We start from the raw sequence: 20,308 nt of genomic DNA, 5'->3' as shown, positions 1-20,308 counted from the left end.
ACCAAGATTAATTCAAGAACATCTCCCTTCGCTGTGATTCCTGTCACCAAGAACGACAGGAGCAGCAACATTCAGACATGGTTCAAATTGCCTTTGCCAATTTTAGCTTATGGCGATGTGTATTAGTTAAATACACTCCCTAGGCCATAACCCAAGTTTTGGTGAATGATTCCTTCTTCAGCCTTAGGAATTGCTTATTAGCATTTTTTGGCATTAAAATAGCTGTAATAGAAATGAACAAACTCCTAAGTTACTGCATGACAAATTATTTCCTCAAAATGTCGTTATTCAGCTTAAAACACATTCCATCCTTCAGCCTCTTATAAACTAGATGGCTTCCTGAAAAAGCTCTTTAGCATGAGCTATTGCATACAAGGGAATTCTATACAGCAGACCCACAACATTAGGTTGGAAGGACCATTTCATTGAGATTTCGTTTTAGTTCATAATCCATTGTAGTTTGGATGAACCAACATGGTTCATTTGTTGTTGCATTATACTAGTCACTTGTGAGAGTATAAGCAACCATATACAATTATACAGGACAATTAACATAGTAAAATGGTTTAAATTGGGTGTATGAAATGCCCAGTTTGGAATTTTCTACCCAGGGAGGTTGTGGAGGCTCAGTTGCTGAGTGAGGGCAGGCACTGTAGTGTAGGGGCAGGCATAGTTGTGTAGCGGTTAGTGTAACACTATTACAGCAACAGCGACCCGGGTTCAATTCCAGCCGCTGTCTGTAAGGAGTTTGTACGTTCTCCCCGTGTCTGTGGAAGTTGTAGGCATGCTATGTTGGCGCCGGGAACGTGGCAACACTTGCAGGTTGCTCCCAGATCACTCTACGCAAAAGATGCATTTCACTGTGTGTTTCGATGTACATGTGACTAATAAGGTATCTTGTCTTGTCTTGTTGAGTAATTTCAAGATTGATGGATTTTTGGATATTAAGGAAATTGAGGGATATAGTTAAGTATAGGAAGGTGGTGTTCAGATAAAAGATCAGCTGTGATCTTATTGAATATCTAAGCAGGCATGAGGGACTCCTGATTGCACTTCTTATGTTGTATTGTTCTTATGAAAGCAGTGTCATGGGGTGAGGTTCTGAGAAAGTGGGAAGAGAACCTGTAAGATTGAGGCATTCTGGGTGAGTATCATAGAGTGTGGGGGCCAAGGCAGCTGGAGGCCTTGATGTGGAAAGTGGGCAGGAGGGTGATGTAAAAGGAAAGTCCAAAAACAAAATACAGCCAATGCTGAAATACAAAATATAACAGAAAATACTCATCAGGCTAGGTAGCATCTGTGGAAGGAGAAACAGAGTTGATGTTTCAGGTCAAAGACTGGTGCTAAAGTAGGAGGGTAACATATAAATGTGAAATGCCAGAGAAAAAATAAACTAAACAAGTGAATGATGGAATTTGAAATATGGGTCAGGTTCTTGGAGGATCAAAGAGCTTATAGTAGGAGTGAGTGGTGAGCATGGGAAAATTGTGGATGAGGACTTTAATGTATTAGAGGGTGAGAGCCAATGCAGATGGGTGAAGGCTCCTCTAATGACTGAGTGGAGCAGTGTAGACAGCAACTTTTGGACACATTCAAGGAGCGGATCTGATCTTAAAGGATTGTGGCTCAAAGTGACAGAGTTGGAGGAGCAGTAATTGGAGAGAAATGGAGATTGATTGGACCCACTGGAGTTAGTGGAGCTACTTGTGTCTCCTGGTCCCACACCAATGGATCTTTAATTTCTTTAAAATTACTTACCACTAAAGAATCCTGAGGGCTCATATTGATTGCAGGACAAGGAAAAAAAAACAGAAATCCCTGAATGCATGGAGTCATATCAAGAAATGTACCTGGGGTCAGTAAGGTGTGCAGAACCTGGCTTATGTTTATTCATGGCTATTGAGATAAGCTACAGCAAGAGCAGCAAGATTGCAAATAGAATTTGGGCCAGTTTTAACATCAGACTCCAGGGAATAAATGTCAATTTGTTTTGAACCTTGAATTAATACCATGCTGCTTTCTGCAGGTATAGAAAGAGATAACTTAGTAAACTTTTATTTAGATTACCTCATTCTTTTAAGTATTCCCAGGCCAGACCTCCATGTCACAAGGGGACTAAGTAGCCTCTCTCTCAGCCTCCCTGTGAAAAGGTTCGGATTGATACCTTTTGCCAGTGAAGTAATTTCTCCATATCTTTCATTCCAGACAAACATTCTGAGAGGATTGGGTTGGTTTCTGCATAAACTTGCTTTTCTCATACTTGCTGTAGTTTCTGTGCCCTTTAAGGATCTCGTTATATTTGCAAGAGAATTTAATTACACAAATAAAGGGGATTATTTGCCTGTGGGAATGGGACAAGTACGGTGAGGGGAAATGGATTACAGGTAGAGCAGCTTTTGAGAGCTGAAATTCTGAGAGGCTGGCAGTATTCCAACAAGGTTAATTAAACAAATAAGATTTTGGTGGCACTGGTTTTGCAAGGTTTTTTCCACTTGCTTTGTATCCTCCACCCTCTGGATGGACAACCTGCCAGTTAAGTTAGGGTAATGTAGCCTGTTGAAATCCCTACCAGCTTGGCTTCTGGCATGCCATACACTTGCTGGAAGCAGACATGTTAATTTGTTCTGAAGTAGGGCCTAGTGTCATTTCAAAGGTCTACAACAACCATCAGCAGACTGTTGAAATGGTAAATCTGTAGTTAGAATTTCCAAAAAATGTCCCTAAATTCCTTGCGGCAATGATCGTTCCTGTGCTAATTCTACCCTGTCCTTCCTTTTAGTTGAGCCAGGGGCTACAGTGTTAGTGATACAAGTAACAGGGGCAGTATGTTTGGTTATGATTCCAGGGATCAGCACAGGGTCAAGGATACACAGTGGACAATCTACAGGCAGGTAGAAATTCTGCCAGATTCCACGTGTACCTTTGAAAGCTTTCAGTCTGATTCTCTGCGTGCTGAGCTTCAGAAAATGTGACTTGAGTCATTTACAAGACTGGGGACAGCTCTGTAAAATAAACCACCAAGGTACATCACTGAAATGAAATAGTGCTGGTTAAACCATTTGTGAATTGAATTCTTTTTGGAATGTGTGGTTATTAAGTGCCAAGAATGATTCTTCTAACCTTTTTCCTTGATAATCTAAGGCATGTAGGAATCCTCCCTTACTGAGGAACTGGGCTATGTTTAGCTTTTTAAAGTTAGTGGTTGTCTGATGACAGGTTTGTTTAATGTTGTGGGAACAACACTGGATTTTGATATTCCCTGTATGTTCAAGTACTTTGTGTGCCTGCATTTGTATTAACTGTGCAGGCAGGAGATTGGAAGAGTTCTGCAGTCATCTAGAGTATGTACCTATCAGGTGGCAAGTTTCATTATAAAAACTTCATTATAGAAGTAGGATGATCCTATATGTTCTATGTTTTCCCTAGTCTCCTGGTCTTCACTGGTCCGTTGAACAAAGAAGACCCTTTCACCAATACTGCTGTTGAGTTGGATGCCTGGAAATTATACCAGAAGCTCTTCCCTCAGTTAACGTGAATAAGTCTCAGGGAATGTACATTGCAGAAAATAGAAAGGAACAGAATAAAGGAACCTACAGTTACATAGTACTATTTTCACTGTACTGTAGGGAAGGATGTCAGACAATTTATATGTAAAGTTTTATAGGACAATGAGGTACTCTGTTCTTTGTGTGTGGAATGATGGATCAGAATTGGCCACTGTGTTGGGAAAGTATCCGAGCATTTCTTTGAATATTGTCACTGGATCTTTTACTCTAACTGGGAGGGCCAATGTGACTTCAGTGTAATATCTTACATGAAAGAGCAGCCCCAACAATGCTCACGTTCAAGGCCAAGTCAAGTGTTGATTACTCTGTCTGTGCAGAGAAGCTTCCTTCCATCAGTCCTAAATTCAACCAGTTTGAACCCACATCCCCTGTTCTCCTTTGATAGTTCATTCTGAGTAATCTTCCATCAACCTTTTCCTTTTCATTTTCTAATTCGAATAGTTTGATAATATCACTGTCTAGCTCCTTCCTTTCAGAGCCCAGACAGGCTTAGCCAGTCTGTCTAAATAACTCAGTCCCCCTGTCACTTGGAACTTGCCTCTGAATTGTCACCAGTGCCTAATTGCTTCCCTTGTGTCCTGGTGACTGGAACTAGACCCAGCACTCAAGAGGTGTCTTGATGGGAACTTTTTAGTTTGATCTTGTCTTCCTGTAGTTTGTACTCCATTGTTCTGAGTATGGTTGACCATTACACTTCCTTTGCTCATTGTTACTCCCTGTTTACTGGATATGTTGAGCAGAGAGGGACATGCCTAAGCAACTAAAGGATGTGTACTTAGTTCCATAATGTTTCTATATTGTGCTAGTGAAGTAGAACTCCTTGGCCACTGAAGCCCATATAAACAATAAAAGATTGTGTAAAGTAGTGACCCTGAGATTCAGAGAAAATTAATTATTTTTAAGTTTACCAATAAATCAATTGTACTTTTAATATAGTGCATTGATTTAAATTATGTGAGAATTTTTCTTAATTGTAAAGAACCTCAGAATTTTAAATGGCTGTAAATTAAACCATATCTGAAGCTACTGAAGGAACCAGAAATATCTATAGGGTATACCAACTGCTAAAAGGGACTTGCTAATCCTGTGATGTTCTAACAATTCACTTCATGAATAATGTTATGTTTCCGTTCATAGTAGGCAGGGTGTTAGAAAAAAGACTTAACAATAAAATTCCTTCTCAAAGCCAAATGGGACTGATGACCAGAAACATGTGCAGTTAATGATCTCCCACTGGTTGTGGTGAATGACTAGTTTGACACATCAATGGATAAAGTTCTTGATTCTGAACAATGCTGCAGTTGGTAAGCTGCTTCATACCAGCCACTTTCATTAAATAGGGTGGACACATATAGTGAGCACAGTTATTTGGTTTTCTTCAGTAAATCACAGTTTAATGTAGTGTACTTCAATCTGCAGGTCTGCTCTGCAACTCAGACCTTGCTGTCACTTGTACTTCAGATAAAATCAGTCGGTAAATGAACCTGATCATTTCAAAATTGAGCCAAGAAATGTTCAACAAACAAATAAAATGTAATTCTGTCGTCTTTTAAGGGCTATTGAGTTGCAAACCTCACCTTTCACCTCAAGCTGTTAAACTAAGGTTATCGTTTGCAGCATCTGGATACAAATAGCTCTGTGGGGAGGAACAGCATTGGTGCTTTGAAATACCTGCACGTCACAAGCTTGAAACCAGGAAGCTATTGCAAGTTGAGCAGTGTTCTGTTGCTGATGATAGCAGACCTAGGAGGATCACAGGAAAACATCTGGTATCAGTATAGTTTGTTCACAATAGTAGACAAAAATAGGCACATACATGGAGACAATAGATAATCATGGAAACACGGTTGTGCTACCCAAAAGATATTTAATGCAATTTTGTCCCTAAGTATATTCATATTTATGAAGCTGAACTAATTCATCTTCTATTATTTACCACAATGCTATTGTGAGTTCTTTCCTTCTGTTCCATGCCCCACCCAACTCCACTTCTGTGCACCATGGCACCACAATAATTGGCAGTGCAAGACCATGGCTGTGAACTTTCAGAAGATCCCGATGTCATGACCAATCTGCGTTTAGTTCCTTTGAATAACTGGAATCCCTTAACTGCATTACCAGGTCAAACTTTTGTATTGCTTTTAGTTGGTTGACTAGTTTTGAGGATTTTTTTATGTAACAATGTTGATTTTATTTAACAGTTCAAAGCCTCTATATTGCTTTCATCAGCTGTATTGAGATGGCTACACAACATGCTTTAGCTAACAGTCTAAAATAACCCAAGGTCCAATGGATTAGAGTAGTGCCAAATAATTGGGACTGGTTGAAGGTTACACTCCACTTGCCAATTTGGCTCAGCTGAAGTGTAACACGCAGTCACTACAACAGTCTCAATTACTTTGACAGCTTTAGCTAAAGCTATGATCGATTTCACCAGAAAGGACAAGGGCAGCAGGTGCATCATCTGAAGGCTTCTCACGAAGTCGTACCATTGGGGCTTCATTCCCTCATCCTTACTAGTTTTAAGTCCTGGAATAACCCCTGCCCAATAACATTATGGCAGTATCTTAGAGGACAGCAACCATTCATGAAGGTGGCTCACCACTGCCTTCTCACCGACAATAACTTCTGGCCTTTTCACCAATGTCCGGGTCGCATAAATAAATGAAATAAAAATGCAAGTGCAGCGCTTCCACCTGAGGACAAATTTCTCTTTGTGTGGCTCTGTTTTCTGCAATTAGATTGCCACTTTTCCTTACATCACAACATGGATTTTATTCCATAAGTAATTGCAATGGCCATGAAACATTTTAGGGTGTCCTGACATTGTGAAAAAAAGCAATAAAAAATGCAAATTTTCCTTCTTTCTAAATACAATTAAAAAAAATTAGATTGTTCAATTGTCTGCTTTTAGGAGATAAGTTATAACATTAGAACTAATATTAGATAATCATTATTGCAGCAAGCTCCAATTTCAGTTGCAAATATTGAAGAGCTTATCTCAGAGTTGGTGGTAGGATTATCAGCAGTCTATTTGTCTTCTCCCAGAGATTGCTCTGTGCTTTCCATTCAAACCAGATCAAAAGATGTTGATAATTTACAAGAATTTATCTTCTTACCGTCTGCTCATCAGCAGGCTTCTCAGCGATCATCGGCTTACAGAAATAGTCAGAGATCTGCAGAAGGTAAATTTGATTGAAAGTGGTTTGGTTTGTCAAGAGACCTTCATGGGTTTGGAATAGAGTGCTGAATGAATTCCTCTTATCCAAGTGACATTTTGAGAAGGTTTATTCACATTTTCTGCTGAAAGCAACTTGAAGCCCAACCAGTTCTTGCGCAGTTGATGTACGTTTTAAAACAGCAAAAGGTAGTTCAGGTCATAGAGAAACACAAATTTATTTCTTTGGCCGACTGCCACACATGCAATTTTGAAGATGTAGTTAGAGTGAGTAATAGATTGGGACAGAGCGCACCGGCTTCGCTGACACCTATTAGAACCTGTTTTCTATAAAATAATTATTATAAATGACTTTCAATTTTCTGTGGGAAATCTGCTTTGGATTAGATGTGAATGTCATGAGGATGACAAATGGCATTTGAGAAAGGGTAGCTAGAAAGTCATTACATTTCAGAATGAGCCAAACATACATTTATTATGAAAGGCAAAATGTATCTTCAGCGTCCAGCCGTGGTATGTAAGTCCATCTTCCCCTTCAAAAGGGAGAGCTGGATGTGGCTAACAAATGGTGACAGCGAAGGACGTAGACTGCAAGTGATTTCATTTAATTTGCCGAGTTTAGCACAGCCTTCTTATTGGATGCTGTTGTCAACTGACTGTGAATGATTGTTTTACATTAATTTTTTTGGTTTGTTTCAGGATGGGTCACGACAAAGGCGGGACAGGAAGAAGACTGTCTCTTTCAGCAGTATGCCCAATGATCGCAAGATCAACAGCAGTGCAGCCTGCATCTCCTTCATGCTGGAGGGATGTGAGATGAAAAAGGTTCGCTCAAACTCCAGAGTGTACATCCGTTATTTTATTCTCGATTCTGACATGAGGTCGCTGAGATGGGAGCCATCGAAAAAAGACTCCGACAAAGCAAAAATTGAAATAAAGTCCATCAAAGAAGTGAGATTGGGAAAGAAGACTCCCGTGCTTCGCAGTAATGGGATTTCAGACCAATTTTCCGATGAATGTGCTTTCTCGATTATTTATGGGGAGAACTATGAATCACTGGATTTAGTGGCTAGTTCTGCTGATATTGTGAACACTTGGGTTATGGGACTGAGGTACCTGGTTTCATACGGAAAACATACCCTTCACGTGATCGAGTCAAACCAGAACAGCTTGCGGTCTTCCTGGCTGGAATCAGTGTTTCACGCAGCAGATGATGGTACTCAAGGCCACATTCCACTGACCAGGGCAGTCCAACTCATTAAAGGTTTGAGTCTTGGAATGAAGACGACCAAAGTTGAGCTGAAATTTAAAGAACTGCTGAAGGCAAAGGACAAACTCGGAACTGAGGTTACCTTGGAGATCTTCACCGAGGCTTACTGTGAACTCTGCACACGGCCAGAGATATATTTTCTGCTTGTACAGTTCTCCAGCAATAAAGAATGTCTTGACTCCAAGGACCTTATGTTGTTCCTGGACGTAGAGCAAGGAATGGAGGGCCTTACGGAAGATATGTGTTTGGAAATCATTCGCAAATATGAACCATCGCAAGAAGGTCAGGAGAAAGGTTTCCTTTCCATAGATGGCTTTACCAATTACCTTTTATCACTTGAGTGCCATCTCTTTGATCTACAACATGAAAATGTCTGTCAAGATATGACTCAACCTTTGTCTCATTACTACATTAATTCATCCCATAACGCTTGCCTGTTGGAGGACCATTTCTGGGGTTCCTCAGACATTAATGGGTATATCCGAGCTTTGAAAATGGGATGCCGTAGCATTGAACTTGTGGTTTGGGATGGCCCAGATAATGAGCCTCTGATTTATGCCGGCAATTTGATGACAACACAAATACCTTTCCGGACAGTTATTGATGTGATAAATAAGTATGCGTTTGTAGCTTCACAGCACCCCTTGATTCTCTGCTTGGTGACACGCTGTTCAGTCAAACAGCAGAAAGTGATGGCTCAACACATCAAGAAGATTCTGGGGGACAGGTTACATGTGGATCCTCCAGATCCAGAGGGCAATTACCTCCCATCACCAGAACAACTCAAGGGGAAGATTCTTCTTAAAGGAAAGAAGTTGCCTGGGAATTATTCCGATTCTGAAGGAGATGTTAGTGATGAAGATGAAGGGATTGAAATGTGCCAAAGCATGGCCGAAGACAGTGCTGATCAATTGAATGTACCCCCGGAAAGAAAGCTGAGGCTTTCAAAAGAACTCTCCGACCTGGTGAGCTTCTGTAAGTCCGTGCAGTTTAGGGACTTTGAGGTTTCCAGGAGAAATCAGAAATATTGGGAAATTTGCTCATTTAATGAGGTGGTGGCAAGCAGAATTGCCAATGAATATCCAGAGGACTTTGTGATCTATAATAAAAAGTTCTTGTCTAGGGTATACCCCAGCCCCATGAGAATAGATGCCAGTAACATGAATCCCCAAGACTTTTGGAAATGTGGTTGCCAGATGGTGGCTATGAACTATCAGACTCCTGGGCTAATGATGGACCTCAATATTGGATGGTTTCGACAGAATGGAAACTGTGGGTATGTACTCCGTCCTGCCATCATGAGGGAAGAGGTATCCTACTTCAGCGCCAACGCAAAGGATTCTTTGCCAGGAGTGTCAGCTCAGCTTCTTCACATTAAAATCATTAGTGGTCAAAACCTGCCCAAGCCTAAAGGCTCTGCAGCCAAGGGGGATGTTGTAGAACCATATGTGTATGTGGAGATACATGGGATACCAGCTGACTGTTCAGAACAGAGGACTAAGACAGTTACTCAACATGATGACAATCCTATCTTTGACGAGAGCTTTGAGTTTCAAATTAATTTGCCCGAGCTAGCACTCTTACGCTTTGTAGTTCTAGATGATGACTACATCGGAGATGAGTTCATTGCACAGTACACCATACCCTTTGAATGCCTGCAGGCAGGATACAGACACGTGCCTCTTCAGTCCTTGACTGGAGAGTTTCTGCCACACTCAACCTTATTTATACACGTGGCCGTCAGCAATCGACGAGGTGGTGGGAAATCCCAGAAAAGGGGGCTTTCTGTTCGCAAGGGGAAAAAGGCCAGAGAATACACTTCAACCAAAACCATAGGGATCAAAGTTATTGATGAGGTCTTTAGAACAGCTACTCAACCCTTACGTGAAGCAATGGACTTCCGAGAAAACGTACAGGTATGGTTTGTATTACAATTAGCTTTTATTTGGCACAGCTCTTCCATTTCCCTCCAATTTTCTTTCCCCTGTCCCATTTCTCTTATCATGAAAATATAATCACAAATCAGAAATGCCATTCAGTCCAATTCAGGTCTCCCATCAAGGACAAGGGACCCATCCACAAGAAACCTATGGTGCAGAATTCAAATGGCTCCTTGATGAGTGCAGGCTTTCTGTTTCCAGTGCTCTTTTCTATTATCCACTCTCAGCCATTCTTTGCATGAAGAATTCCCTGCTTACAGCTTTACTAACGTTAAGACAGGAGACACAAGAGACCACAGGTGCTGGAACTGAGAGCAAAAAAATGAACTGCTGGAAGAACTCAGCGAGTCAGGCAGCATCTGTGAAGGCAAAGGGAGGGTCGATGTTTCAGGTCAAGACACTCATACAGGGTCTCAACCTGAAACATTGACCATCACTTTGCCTCCACAGTTGCTGTTTGACCCCCTGAGTTCTTCCAGCAGTTTATGTTTTTATTAATATTAAACCTGTCTCCTTATCTATCCTCATAACTCATAATTGAGGTAACTTTGCAGAGGAACTTTTCCTGTATTTGAGCATTCCTCACGCACTCCCTTTCAATGTTAGTACCCAAAGTACTTCTGCTTTCCCCTCTTTTCAGGGTGTAAGAGTGCTGATTCAGCCTTTTGTATCTCATCCAGACTTGCCTCAATCAGCAGCCCTCAGGCTGTAGGTTCAAGATCCATATGAGAGGCTTATATAGTTTGACACTATACTGCAGTACTGAGCAAAGTGCTTTATTGCCGGAGGTGTAATATTTCAGTTGAGCATCTCTTCTACTCTCCCAGGTGGCCATAATAATTCCCACGATCATATTGCAATGAAGAGCAGGGGAGTGATCCTGGCATCCTGGCCAATATTTATTCCCTCACACTGTCCATCATCATCACATTGCTGTTTGTGGGAGCTTGCTGTGCATAAAAATCCACAATTGTGTTTCCTTCACTCCACAATGTTCAAAAGTGCTTCATTAACTTGTTAAGTGCTTTGGGATGTCCTGAAAGGGATGTGAGAGGTGCTATGTAAATCATAGAATCATAGAACATTACAGCACAATACAGGCCCTTCGGCCCACAATGTTGTGCCGACCTTTAAACCTCTAAGACTATCTAACCCCTTCCTCCCACATATCCCTTTATTTTAAATTCCTCCATATGCTTATCTAGCAATCTCTTGAATTTGACCAATGTACCTGTCTCCACCACCACCCCAGGCAGTATATTCCATGCCCCAACCACTCTCTGGGTAAAAAACCTTCCTCTGATATCTCCCTTGAACTTCCCACCCATTACTTTAAAGCCATGCCCTCTTGTATTGAGCATTGATGCCCTGGGAAAGAGGCGCTGGCTGTCTACTCTATCTATTCCTCTTAATATTTTGTATACTTATATCATGTCTCCTCTCATCCTCCTTCTCTCCAAAGAGTAAAGCCCTAGCTCCCTTAGTCTCTCCTCATAATGCTTACTCTCTAAACCAGACAGCATCCTGGTAAATCTCCTCTGCACCCTTTCCAACACTTCCACATCCTTCCTATAATGAGGCGACCAGAACTGAACACTGTACCCTAAGTGTGGTCTAACCAGAGTTTTGTAGAGCTGCATCATTACCTCACAGCTCTTAAACTCAATCCCACGACTTATGAATACTAACATCCCATAAGCTTTCTTAACTACCCTATACACCTGTGGGGCAACTTTCAGAGATGTGGATATGAACCCCCCAGATCCCTCTGCTCCTCCACACTACCCAGAATCCTGCCATTAACTTTGTACTCCGCCTTTGAGTTTGTCCTTCCAAAGTGTACCACCTCACACTTCTCCGGATTGAACTTTCAGCCCAGCTCTGCATCCTATCGATGACCCTCTGCAATCTTCGACAATCCTCCACACTATCCACAACACCACCAACCTTTGTGTCGTCTGCAAACTTGCCAACCCACCCTTCTACCCCCTCATCCAAGTCATTAATGAAAATCACAAAAAGCAGAGGTCCCAGAACTGGTCCTTGTCGGACATCGCTAGTCACAGCCTTCCAATCTGAATGCACTCCCTCCACCACATTCCTCTGATTTCTACAGGTAAGCCAATTCTGAATCTATACAGCCAAGCTTCCCTGGATCCCATGCCCTCTGACCTTCTGAAGAAGCCTACCATGTGGAACCTTGTCAAATGCCTTACTAAAATCCATGTAGACGACATCTACTGCACTACCCTCACCAATCTATCTGGTCACCTCCTCAAAGAACCCTATCAGGCTTGTGAGACATGATTTGCCCTTCACAAAGCCATGCTGGCTGTCCCTGATCAGACCATAATTCTCTAAATGTCCATAGATCCTATCTCTAAGAATCCTTTCCAATGCAAGCCTTCCTTTGATATCTGATAAATGTGACCATATACGAGTTTGCCAAGCTGTTTGTCTGAGGGGGATAATTGTAATTTGGGCATAGAGTTTCTGGTTTATGTAACTAGACATTATTCAGCAGGAGGGAACTCTTGGATAATAATTACTTGCAGGATTCTTGGCTGATTTTCTCCCTACCCCTTCCAAAGTCAACCCCACCTGAGGCTCACTGGGACATGTCTTACCCCTCAGCTTGTGGCTAACTGAGCAAATTTAATTTCTCATTGCAACTCTTTAAAGACTCGCTGACCTCAGCCTGCTCATTATAAAGGGGTTACCAAGTACAGTGAAAGCCCAGTATTCAACTACCTAACAATTCTGAAATCCCAAAGACACCAGAGACTGCAGATGCTGGAATCTGGAGCAACAAGCAATCTGCTGGAGGAACTCAGGGGGTCGAGCAGCATCTGTAGGGGGAAAGAAATTGTCCTCATTTTGAGTCGAAACCCTGCATCAGGACCGAAATCCCAAATCAATTCCAAAATCCCAATAGTTCAGCATCTGGCTTAACAGCAATGTTTCCCTCTCACTCCACCCACCAGGAGCCTGCTTCCTGCACTCACTCTAACACACCAAGGTCTCAATTTCTGTGTTCCTTTTCAACTCACCTAGGCCTGGTTCCCACATTCCCTCCAACACTCTGCGGACCTGGTTCCCTCACTCTCATTCAACTTAACTGGTTCACTGGAATATGCGTAACATCTAAAAAAAATGAATGAACCAAATGAGTGTTGAGTCGTTAATTCTACATCATTAGAGAGCAGAATACTGTATTTTTACTGTACTTGGTAACACCCACCCACCTTTAGAAAGAGCAAACTGAGGCCAGCAACTCTTTCATGAGTTGAGTGCTGTACAGCGCAGAAATAGATTCGGTAGTGTAGCTGTTAGCGTAACACTTTACAGCGCCAGTGACCCAGGTTCAATTCCGCCCACTGTCTGTAAGGAGTTTGTACGTTCTCCCCGTGTCTGCGTGGGTGTCTTCTGGGTGCTCTGGTTTCCTCCCACATTCCAAAGACGTACAGGTTAGGAAGTTGTGGTCATGCTAGGTTGGCACCAGAAGTGTGGCGACACTTGCGGGCTGCCCCAGAACGCTCTATGCAAAAATACATGTCACTGTGTGTTTTGATGTACATGTGACAAATAAAGAAATCTTATCTTATCTTTAGCCCATCTCGTCCGTACCAAATATGTTGCCTAACAAGCTGTGAGAAATTAAATCTGCTCAGCTAGCCACAAGTTGAGGAAGTACGACATATCCCAGTGAACCACGGGTGGGCTGATTCTGAAAGAGGGAACGAGAAAATCTGACAAGAATCCTGCAAGTAATTATTCTCCAGCAGTTCCCTGCTACTGGATAATGTTTAGTTACAGAAACCAGAAACTCTGTATCCAAATTAAAATCCAAAAGTCTGGAAAATGTACCAGTCCTGGGTGTGCTGGATTGCCAGAGTTTTACTGTATTGGGTGATCATCTTGTGATAGAAAAGGGACACAGAGGGGGATACGAAAGAGCAAAGCCGCTGCCCGCAATGCCTCCATCCCCCTTATTCTCTTCCCATGGCCTAACTTGAAACGCTCTCCACTGAACTATGCCAACCACTCCCCATGGTATTGAATGTGATGGAGCACCGATGGAAGTCATATTGTTCAGCGGTATTCACCTTCAATGCTTCACTACAATATTATGCCGTTCCCCTGCACAGTAAATAAATGTTGGAATTCCTCATAATTACATGGACAACTTTTATGAGTGTAAATTCCTGCAGGTCTATAGTAGGTCGAAGTTCTTTGGGTTTTTGTTAAGACTAACTCCAAGAATTAGACTTCATGTCCTCTTGAAAATGATTTGTTTGTTCTTTTCAATTATGAATCAATTATAAAGATAATGTTGTGAGCAGTGCAACCAGCTTGTTGCATGAGTTCAGATGCATACAACTGGTGTAACAGTATATTTTATGGATGGGTTTGTATTTTACACAGAATGCCGTGGTCTCATTTAAAGAGTTGTGTGGCCTGACTCCTGCGGCGAACATGAAGCAATGCATTCTAACTCTGTCGTCATGGTTACTGAACAGTGACAACACGGTGTTGGTGACACTGAACCTCAGCGAACAGTATCCTTCCATGGAGGCACAGGGTCCAGTTCCAGACCTCCTCAGGAAGGTTCTAGCAGCCTATGATACAGTGAGTCCACTCATGTAATCTTTTCTCTATTTGCTTTGGTCTGAAATGTGCATGAACAACATTCTCCCAATTTCTAAAGGGCATGGGTCCACTGCTCAAATCTGCACACTGAATTAGTAGAGCTGCTTATAGGTCTAATGGAGAGAAATAAACCAATGTCTGCTGATGCAATAAGCCCTCTTCTGGTGGCAAGGTGAAGACATGTGGTTGTTGTTAGCAAGTCAAGCTCTCTCCTTTTTATTTCATCAACCTTCAGCTAACTGGGGACTTTACTGTGGTTGACTGAACACTCAAAAGATCAAACTATGTACTGAGGAACATCACACTAGAAAACAAAAAAAAGCTAAATTGGCTGTAGTGCTGCTTGGATCAGGGTGCAGTTCCTATAGTAACTAAATTATACAACATTAATCATACTTGAATTCAACCTGTTAATACGAAGGGGTTGTAGAAGGGTTTACTTTCAGATTGTAAAACATAATTAAAAGTCATTATCACATGAAGACAGAATAATTGGCCAGCGAATCCCATGAGTAATCACTGAGATTCTGTTCACGCATGTAACCAGACTAGAAACTTTAGTGTTGTGAATAGGAAACTGAAACATTTGTAGGTCTCTGGATCATTTAATGTAGTTATATGTGCATTAAGATTTGGCTTCATGGGATATTTTTCAGAAATATATAAAATGCACCCGACCATCAAGTTCTGGGGAAGAAAACGCTTTGTTTTGGATTCACTGAGAGTGAGACATTTAGATCGGAAAAAAATGAAATAACAGGAAGTTGCAATGGCTAAAGTGGACCAGACAGATAATTTAACAGGACAGACAGAAAGCAAGCAATGACAGACATCAGGAGGTAATTCATGACACTGAAAAATATACCCAAAATGAAGGAAAGATTTTAACAAAGGGATGAACCAACATTGGCTAACTCTAACGCAGCAAGTTAAGGAGGGATTAAGATGAAAGAGAAAGCATGTATAAATGGGCAAGAGTTAGCAGTAGACTCAAAGACTTGAGATAAATTCAGAATCCAGCAAAGCAGGACAAAAAAGATGTTGAAGAGAGAGAAAACAAACTATGAGTGTAATCTAGTGAGGAATATAGAAACAGAAAATAAATATTTCTTTAAGTATATAAAAAGGAAGAGAGAGTTCTAAGTAAACATAGGCCATTAGAGAATGAGATTGCATAAATAGTTATAGGATCAAGCAAATGGCATTGGTCTTAACAGTAGAAGATACAACAAATGTCCTGTTGATACTGGAGGAATTGAGTATCATCAGCATCACTAGAGAAATAGTTTTAGGCAAACTAAAGAGGCTAAAAGCTGATAATCCCCCTGGCCGAGATGGCTTGCATCCTGGGATCCTAAAAGAAATGGTTACTAAAGTAGTTGATGCATTAGCTGTAATCTTCCAAAAATCCTTAGATGCTGGAGAAATGCCAGAGGGTTGGAAAACTGCTAATGTGATATTCAAAAAGGGAAGGAGGCAAAAAGTGGGTAACTCTGGGCCAATTAGTCTTACAGTTATTGCTGGAAAAACGTTACAATCAACCAAGGAAGTAACTGCAGCACATTTTAAAAAATAATAATTAACCAAACAGAGTCAACCTGGCTTAATGAGGGACAAATTGTGTCTGACAAACTTATTAGAGTTTTTCGAGGAAGTCTTGATCAGAGTGGACAGAAGGTGACCAGCAGATGCACTTGGACTTGCAGGAGGTGTCTCACGAGATGTTAGGTCACAAGACAAAGGACCATGGTGCTGGAGGTAAAACCCGGCATGGATAAAGATTGCTAAAAGGCAGAAACTACTGGGTAGGGATAACGGGTTTCAGGTTGGCAGCTTGTGACCACTGGCGTACCATAGGGATCAGTGCTAAGGCCACAACTGTTTACAATATGTATTAACGACTTGGAGGGAGGAAACAAATCTACAGTAGCCAAGTTTATGGGCATCACGAGAATAAGTGGTAATGTGAATTGCAAGGTGGAAACAAGAAGTTTATGGAAAAATATTGATAGGTTAAGTGACTGGCAAAAAGTTGGCACATAAGAGTATAATGGGGAAAATGTGAAATCGTTCATTTTGGAAGAAGTACGAAAGAACAGTATCAACTGATATGAAGAAAAACTGCAGAAAGCTGCAGCACAAAGGCATTTGGAGTCCTCAAGGAATGAAACATGGAAAGCTAGTGTACAAGTGGAGCTGGGAGCAGGGAATGCTAATGAAATATTGACCCTTATTTCAAAGGGATTGAAGTGTATAAGTAGGAACCTGACTACAACTGTACAAGGCACTAGTGAGACAGAATCAAGAATTCTGCAAACAATTCTGGTTCCCCTATTTAGGGAAAGATACTATTTCATTGGAGTTAGTTTGGAGAAGGTTCACTAGGATGATCCTGAGTAGAGGGTTTGACGTCTGAGGAAAGGTTAAACGGGTTGCTTAGTGGTGCTTAGAGATGTTATCTTATTGAAACAGATAAGGCAGGGTAACTACTGAGGCGATGTTTCCTTTCCTGGGGGAGTCCAGAGCAGAGGGCATGTTCTCAGAATAAGAAGGTGCAAATTTATGACTGAGATGAAGAAGAATTGTGATTCTTTTGACTTCCTTGCTGCGGAGAACTTTGGAGACAGTACTTGCGTATATTTAATGCTGAAAGCAATAGATTTCTAATTGGGCAAAGGGAAGGAAAGTGGATGAGGAATGTCAGATCAGCCATTATACTTCTGATGGCAGAACAGGCTTGAGGGGCTGAATGGCCTACTCCTGTCCTCACCTCTTATCGTCTTAAATGTCTTTTAAGAATTATCTCAGTGAGAAAGATAAATTAACTCAATAGGACTTGTGCATAAGTAAATCTAGTAATATGTTAATAAGGGATAGCAGCATGGTAGGTCATGGGGATAAATGGTGCTGACCCAGAAGGCAGTATGAAAAGATTCGTTGGATTGGACCCATCTCACCTTTGGTTGGATATTCATCCAACAGCTTCGGTTGGAGGAACAATTCCTGTGTCAGTGTCATATAAATTCCTTTCAAAGACAACACACTGCTTTAATTAGTAGGAAATGCAAAGAATCTTTAGCATTTCTAATTGTTCCTGTGTTGTTTTATGCCTCCTGGAGTGTTGTAGGAAGTTAGTTTTGCCTGAGCAGAAGGATATTGCAGAATGAGAATGCTTTTCATTTTGCTGTTCCTGTAGCTATTGTCTTGACCCTCAGACATTCAGTGCCTCATGTTGGTCATCCTGCTTAGCTCATGAATCCAAATAAAACCCTGAAATCAGAATGTGCAATGACTTCACCAAATTATGACCAAGTGTTTCTTTAAAAAGTACAATATTGGAATTAATAAAAGAATTAAAGTTGTGTTTTCTATGAAAATATCATCAAAACAAATCCCATTTCTATTAAACTTTCTTGAAATATTTTTATTCAAGATATACATTTTAATGTACTTCTCTTTAACTTATAATGTATTATATATAGTTGTATGGCATTGAAAGATTAAAGATCAGTAATCAAAAATAATTACAGTGAATAAGGGTGCAATAGAAATGAAAAGGACATTGATGTCACAGAGTTCAAGAAATGAAACCTTTTCTTCTTATGTTGTTTTTTTATGCTTTGGGAATTTTTCACTGAGTTTGTATTCAGCTTCAACTATCACAAAGTAGTTGCTAGACTTTATCAAATCTATTAAAAATCTCACCTGTTTTTTGGTAGTCATATATCAGTGATCACCTTGGATCACCACTAGAGACAGAAAGGCACATTTGGCACAGTTTTAGTGTCGTTCATCCCTCAAGGTTCTTTTGGAATTCCTTGGACTGGTAGCTGGAATAGTGGATGAGGACTCACCAGAAGGCTTAACAGATTTGATATTTCAGGGGACTTTTTATCAGCTTCCATGGACAGAACTTGTTTGTGGCTGATGTGACCGATGGCGGATTAGCCAGCTGAAATGATGCAAAAGATGATGCTATCCACGTGGAAAAATATGACTTGATCAGGAGAGTTTCTTGCAATCACACTCAGTCCTAATAAGGACAAACTAAGTGGATTGAACATACAATTGGAATCTGTTTTCACATTTCATAAAAAGATTGAAAATAGCTACAGGGAAAAAATACTTTTGATGAAGTGAAAGAGCATGTATTTTTCATATGAGTTATTTATAAATAATACATTGGAGGAGACCTTATTATAAAACAAGACACCTCCCTAACTCCTTTCATTAAAGATCTTTATAATTGCCTTAAGGTTACAGAATTAGTTGATTCAATTAGTGAGATAAACAGCAAATATCATGGAAATAACAAATTTCATATATGTATAAATATATGCAAAATACAGGTTAATGTTTAAAAGGAGAAAAGGAAAGGAAGGACTATTTTTATATTGGATCTCTCATAACTTCAGAATGTCACAGCTAGTGAAGTGTATTATGATGCAGCTAAGAGTATTATGTAGACAAATGTGTGAGATAATTTGTATACAAATGACAAAATGATAAATGAAAGCAAAATCTGCTGATGATGGAAATCTGGAATAAAACAGAAAAATGCTCAGCAGGTCATGTAGTATTGAGAAATTGTTAATGTTTCAGGTCACTGTAAACACCACTGGTGCTGCCTGAACTGCTGAATATTCTCTGTTTTTCTATCAAATGATAAATGATTCTGTATTTGATGGAGATAGTTATGTGTGAGGTAAAAATAATTGCTAATTAGTTAAAACAAAGCACACCCTCCAACGGAGGTTGGGTGAACCCCTCAGTTAACCCCTTAGTTAAGGGTATAAACGATTCGACAAGTTTCCTGATATCCATTAATGTAGACTGCCAGTCCAGATGAAGGGACTTGACCTGAAGCATCGACTGTCCATTTCCCTCCGTAGATGCTGCCTGACCCGCTGAATTTGTCCAGCGCTTTGTGTGTTGTGTGTGGCATTTGCATGTCTGCACAGGATATTACAGGTCGGTGATTGTCTCACATATGAAGGATGCAGTGTAGCTGAGGTAATAAAGGACCATGGGACCGAGGATCAATCTCATGCATCTCATTAAAGGGAATGGAGGTGGAGATGGAAAGATACACACAGAGGCAGTAAGGGCAAAGATATTCAGATATTGTAGGGTCTTTCAGCTTTTTCAATCCTTTGGCAGAGGTGCATCTGTTCTCTGTGTCCAAACCCCGGAACAGATGCTCAATGTACATTTGACCCAGAGGAGATCACCTCATGAGTCACTTCCTTTGAGTTATTTTCATTCCCTTTATAAAATAAACAATCAGCTGCCAATTGTGTGCTTGGTATTTTTAGCTTGTTATATTTTGGAATGTCATTTCCACATGCTGCTGGAAAAATCCAAGCCCCTTAAAGAGATACATTCTGCGAATTGTTTGTGAATATTCAGTGCACTGGCCCTTTCTTCTCTTGAGCCTGGATCTTAATACTGATTTAGGCTGAGCCTCATTGATATCAGCAGATTAATGGTCTTAATCATCTCGGAGCTTTCCCAGAAAGGTGACCCTTTCAAGCATACAAGTAGGCCCCAAAGTTGGGTGACCCTGAATTCACCAAGAAGCCCCCAGAGGCTCAGTAATTTTCATAAGTCAACGGAGACTACACATAAACACAGAGGATTCCAAGATATTGCTACTTAATGCTAAACACATTTAGGCAACTGAGATGTTGTGGTATTGTGACAA

At 40.8% G+C, this 20,308-nt stretch overlaps 1 protein-coding gene across 2 annotated transcripts in view; it reads left to right on the top strand.

Annotated features, from left to right (window-relative positions):
• Positions 1 to 20,308, top strand: part of plcl5 (phospholipase C like 5) — a 184,407-nt gene that overhangs the window by 116,745 nt on the left and 47,354 nt on the right. For both annotated transcript variants that reach the window (XM_052038843.1, XM_052038844.1), the window contains exons 2-3: positions 7,444 to 9,930; positions 14,380 to 14,583. In XM_052038843.1, the coding sequence (XP_051894803.1) occupies positions 7,444 to 9,930; positions 14,380 to 14,583 (2,691 nt within the window). The remainder of the gene's footprint in view (positions 1 to 7,443; positions 9,931 to 14,379; positions 14,584 to 20,308) is intronic.

This window comes from Pristis pectinata, chromosome 25, assembly GCF_009764475.1.
Source record: "Pristis pectinata isolate sPriPec2 chromosome 25, sPriPec2.1.pri, whole genome shotgun sequence".
NCBI classification, from domain to species: domain Eukaryota; kingdom Metazoa; phylum Chordata; class Chondrichthyes; order Rhinopristiformes; family Pristidae; genus Pristis; species Pristis pectinata.
The sequence above is the reverse complement of the archived record's forward strand: the minus strand, read 5'-3'. Positions and strand labels throughout refer to the sequence as shown.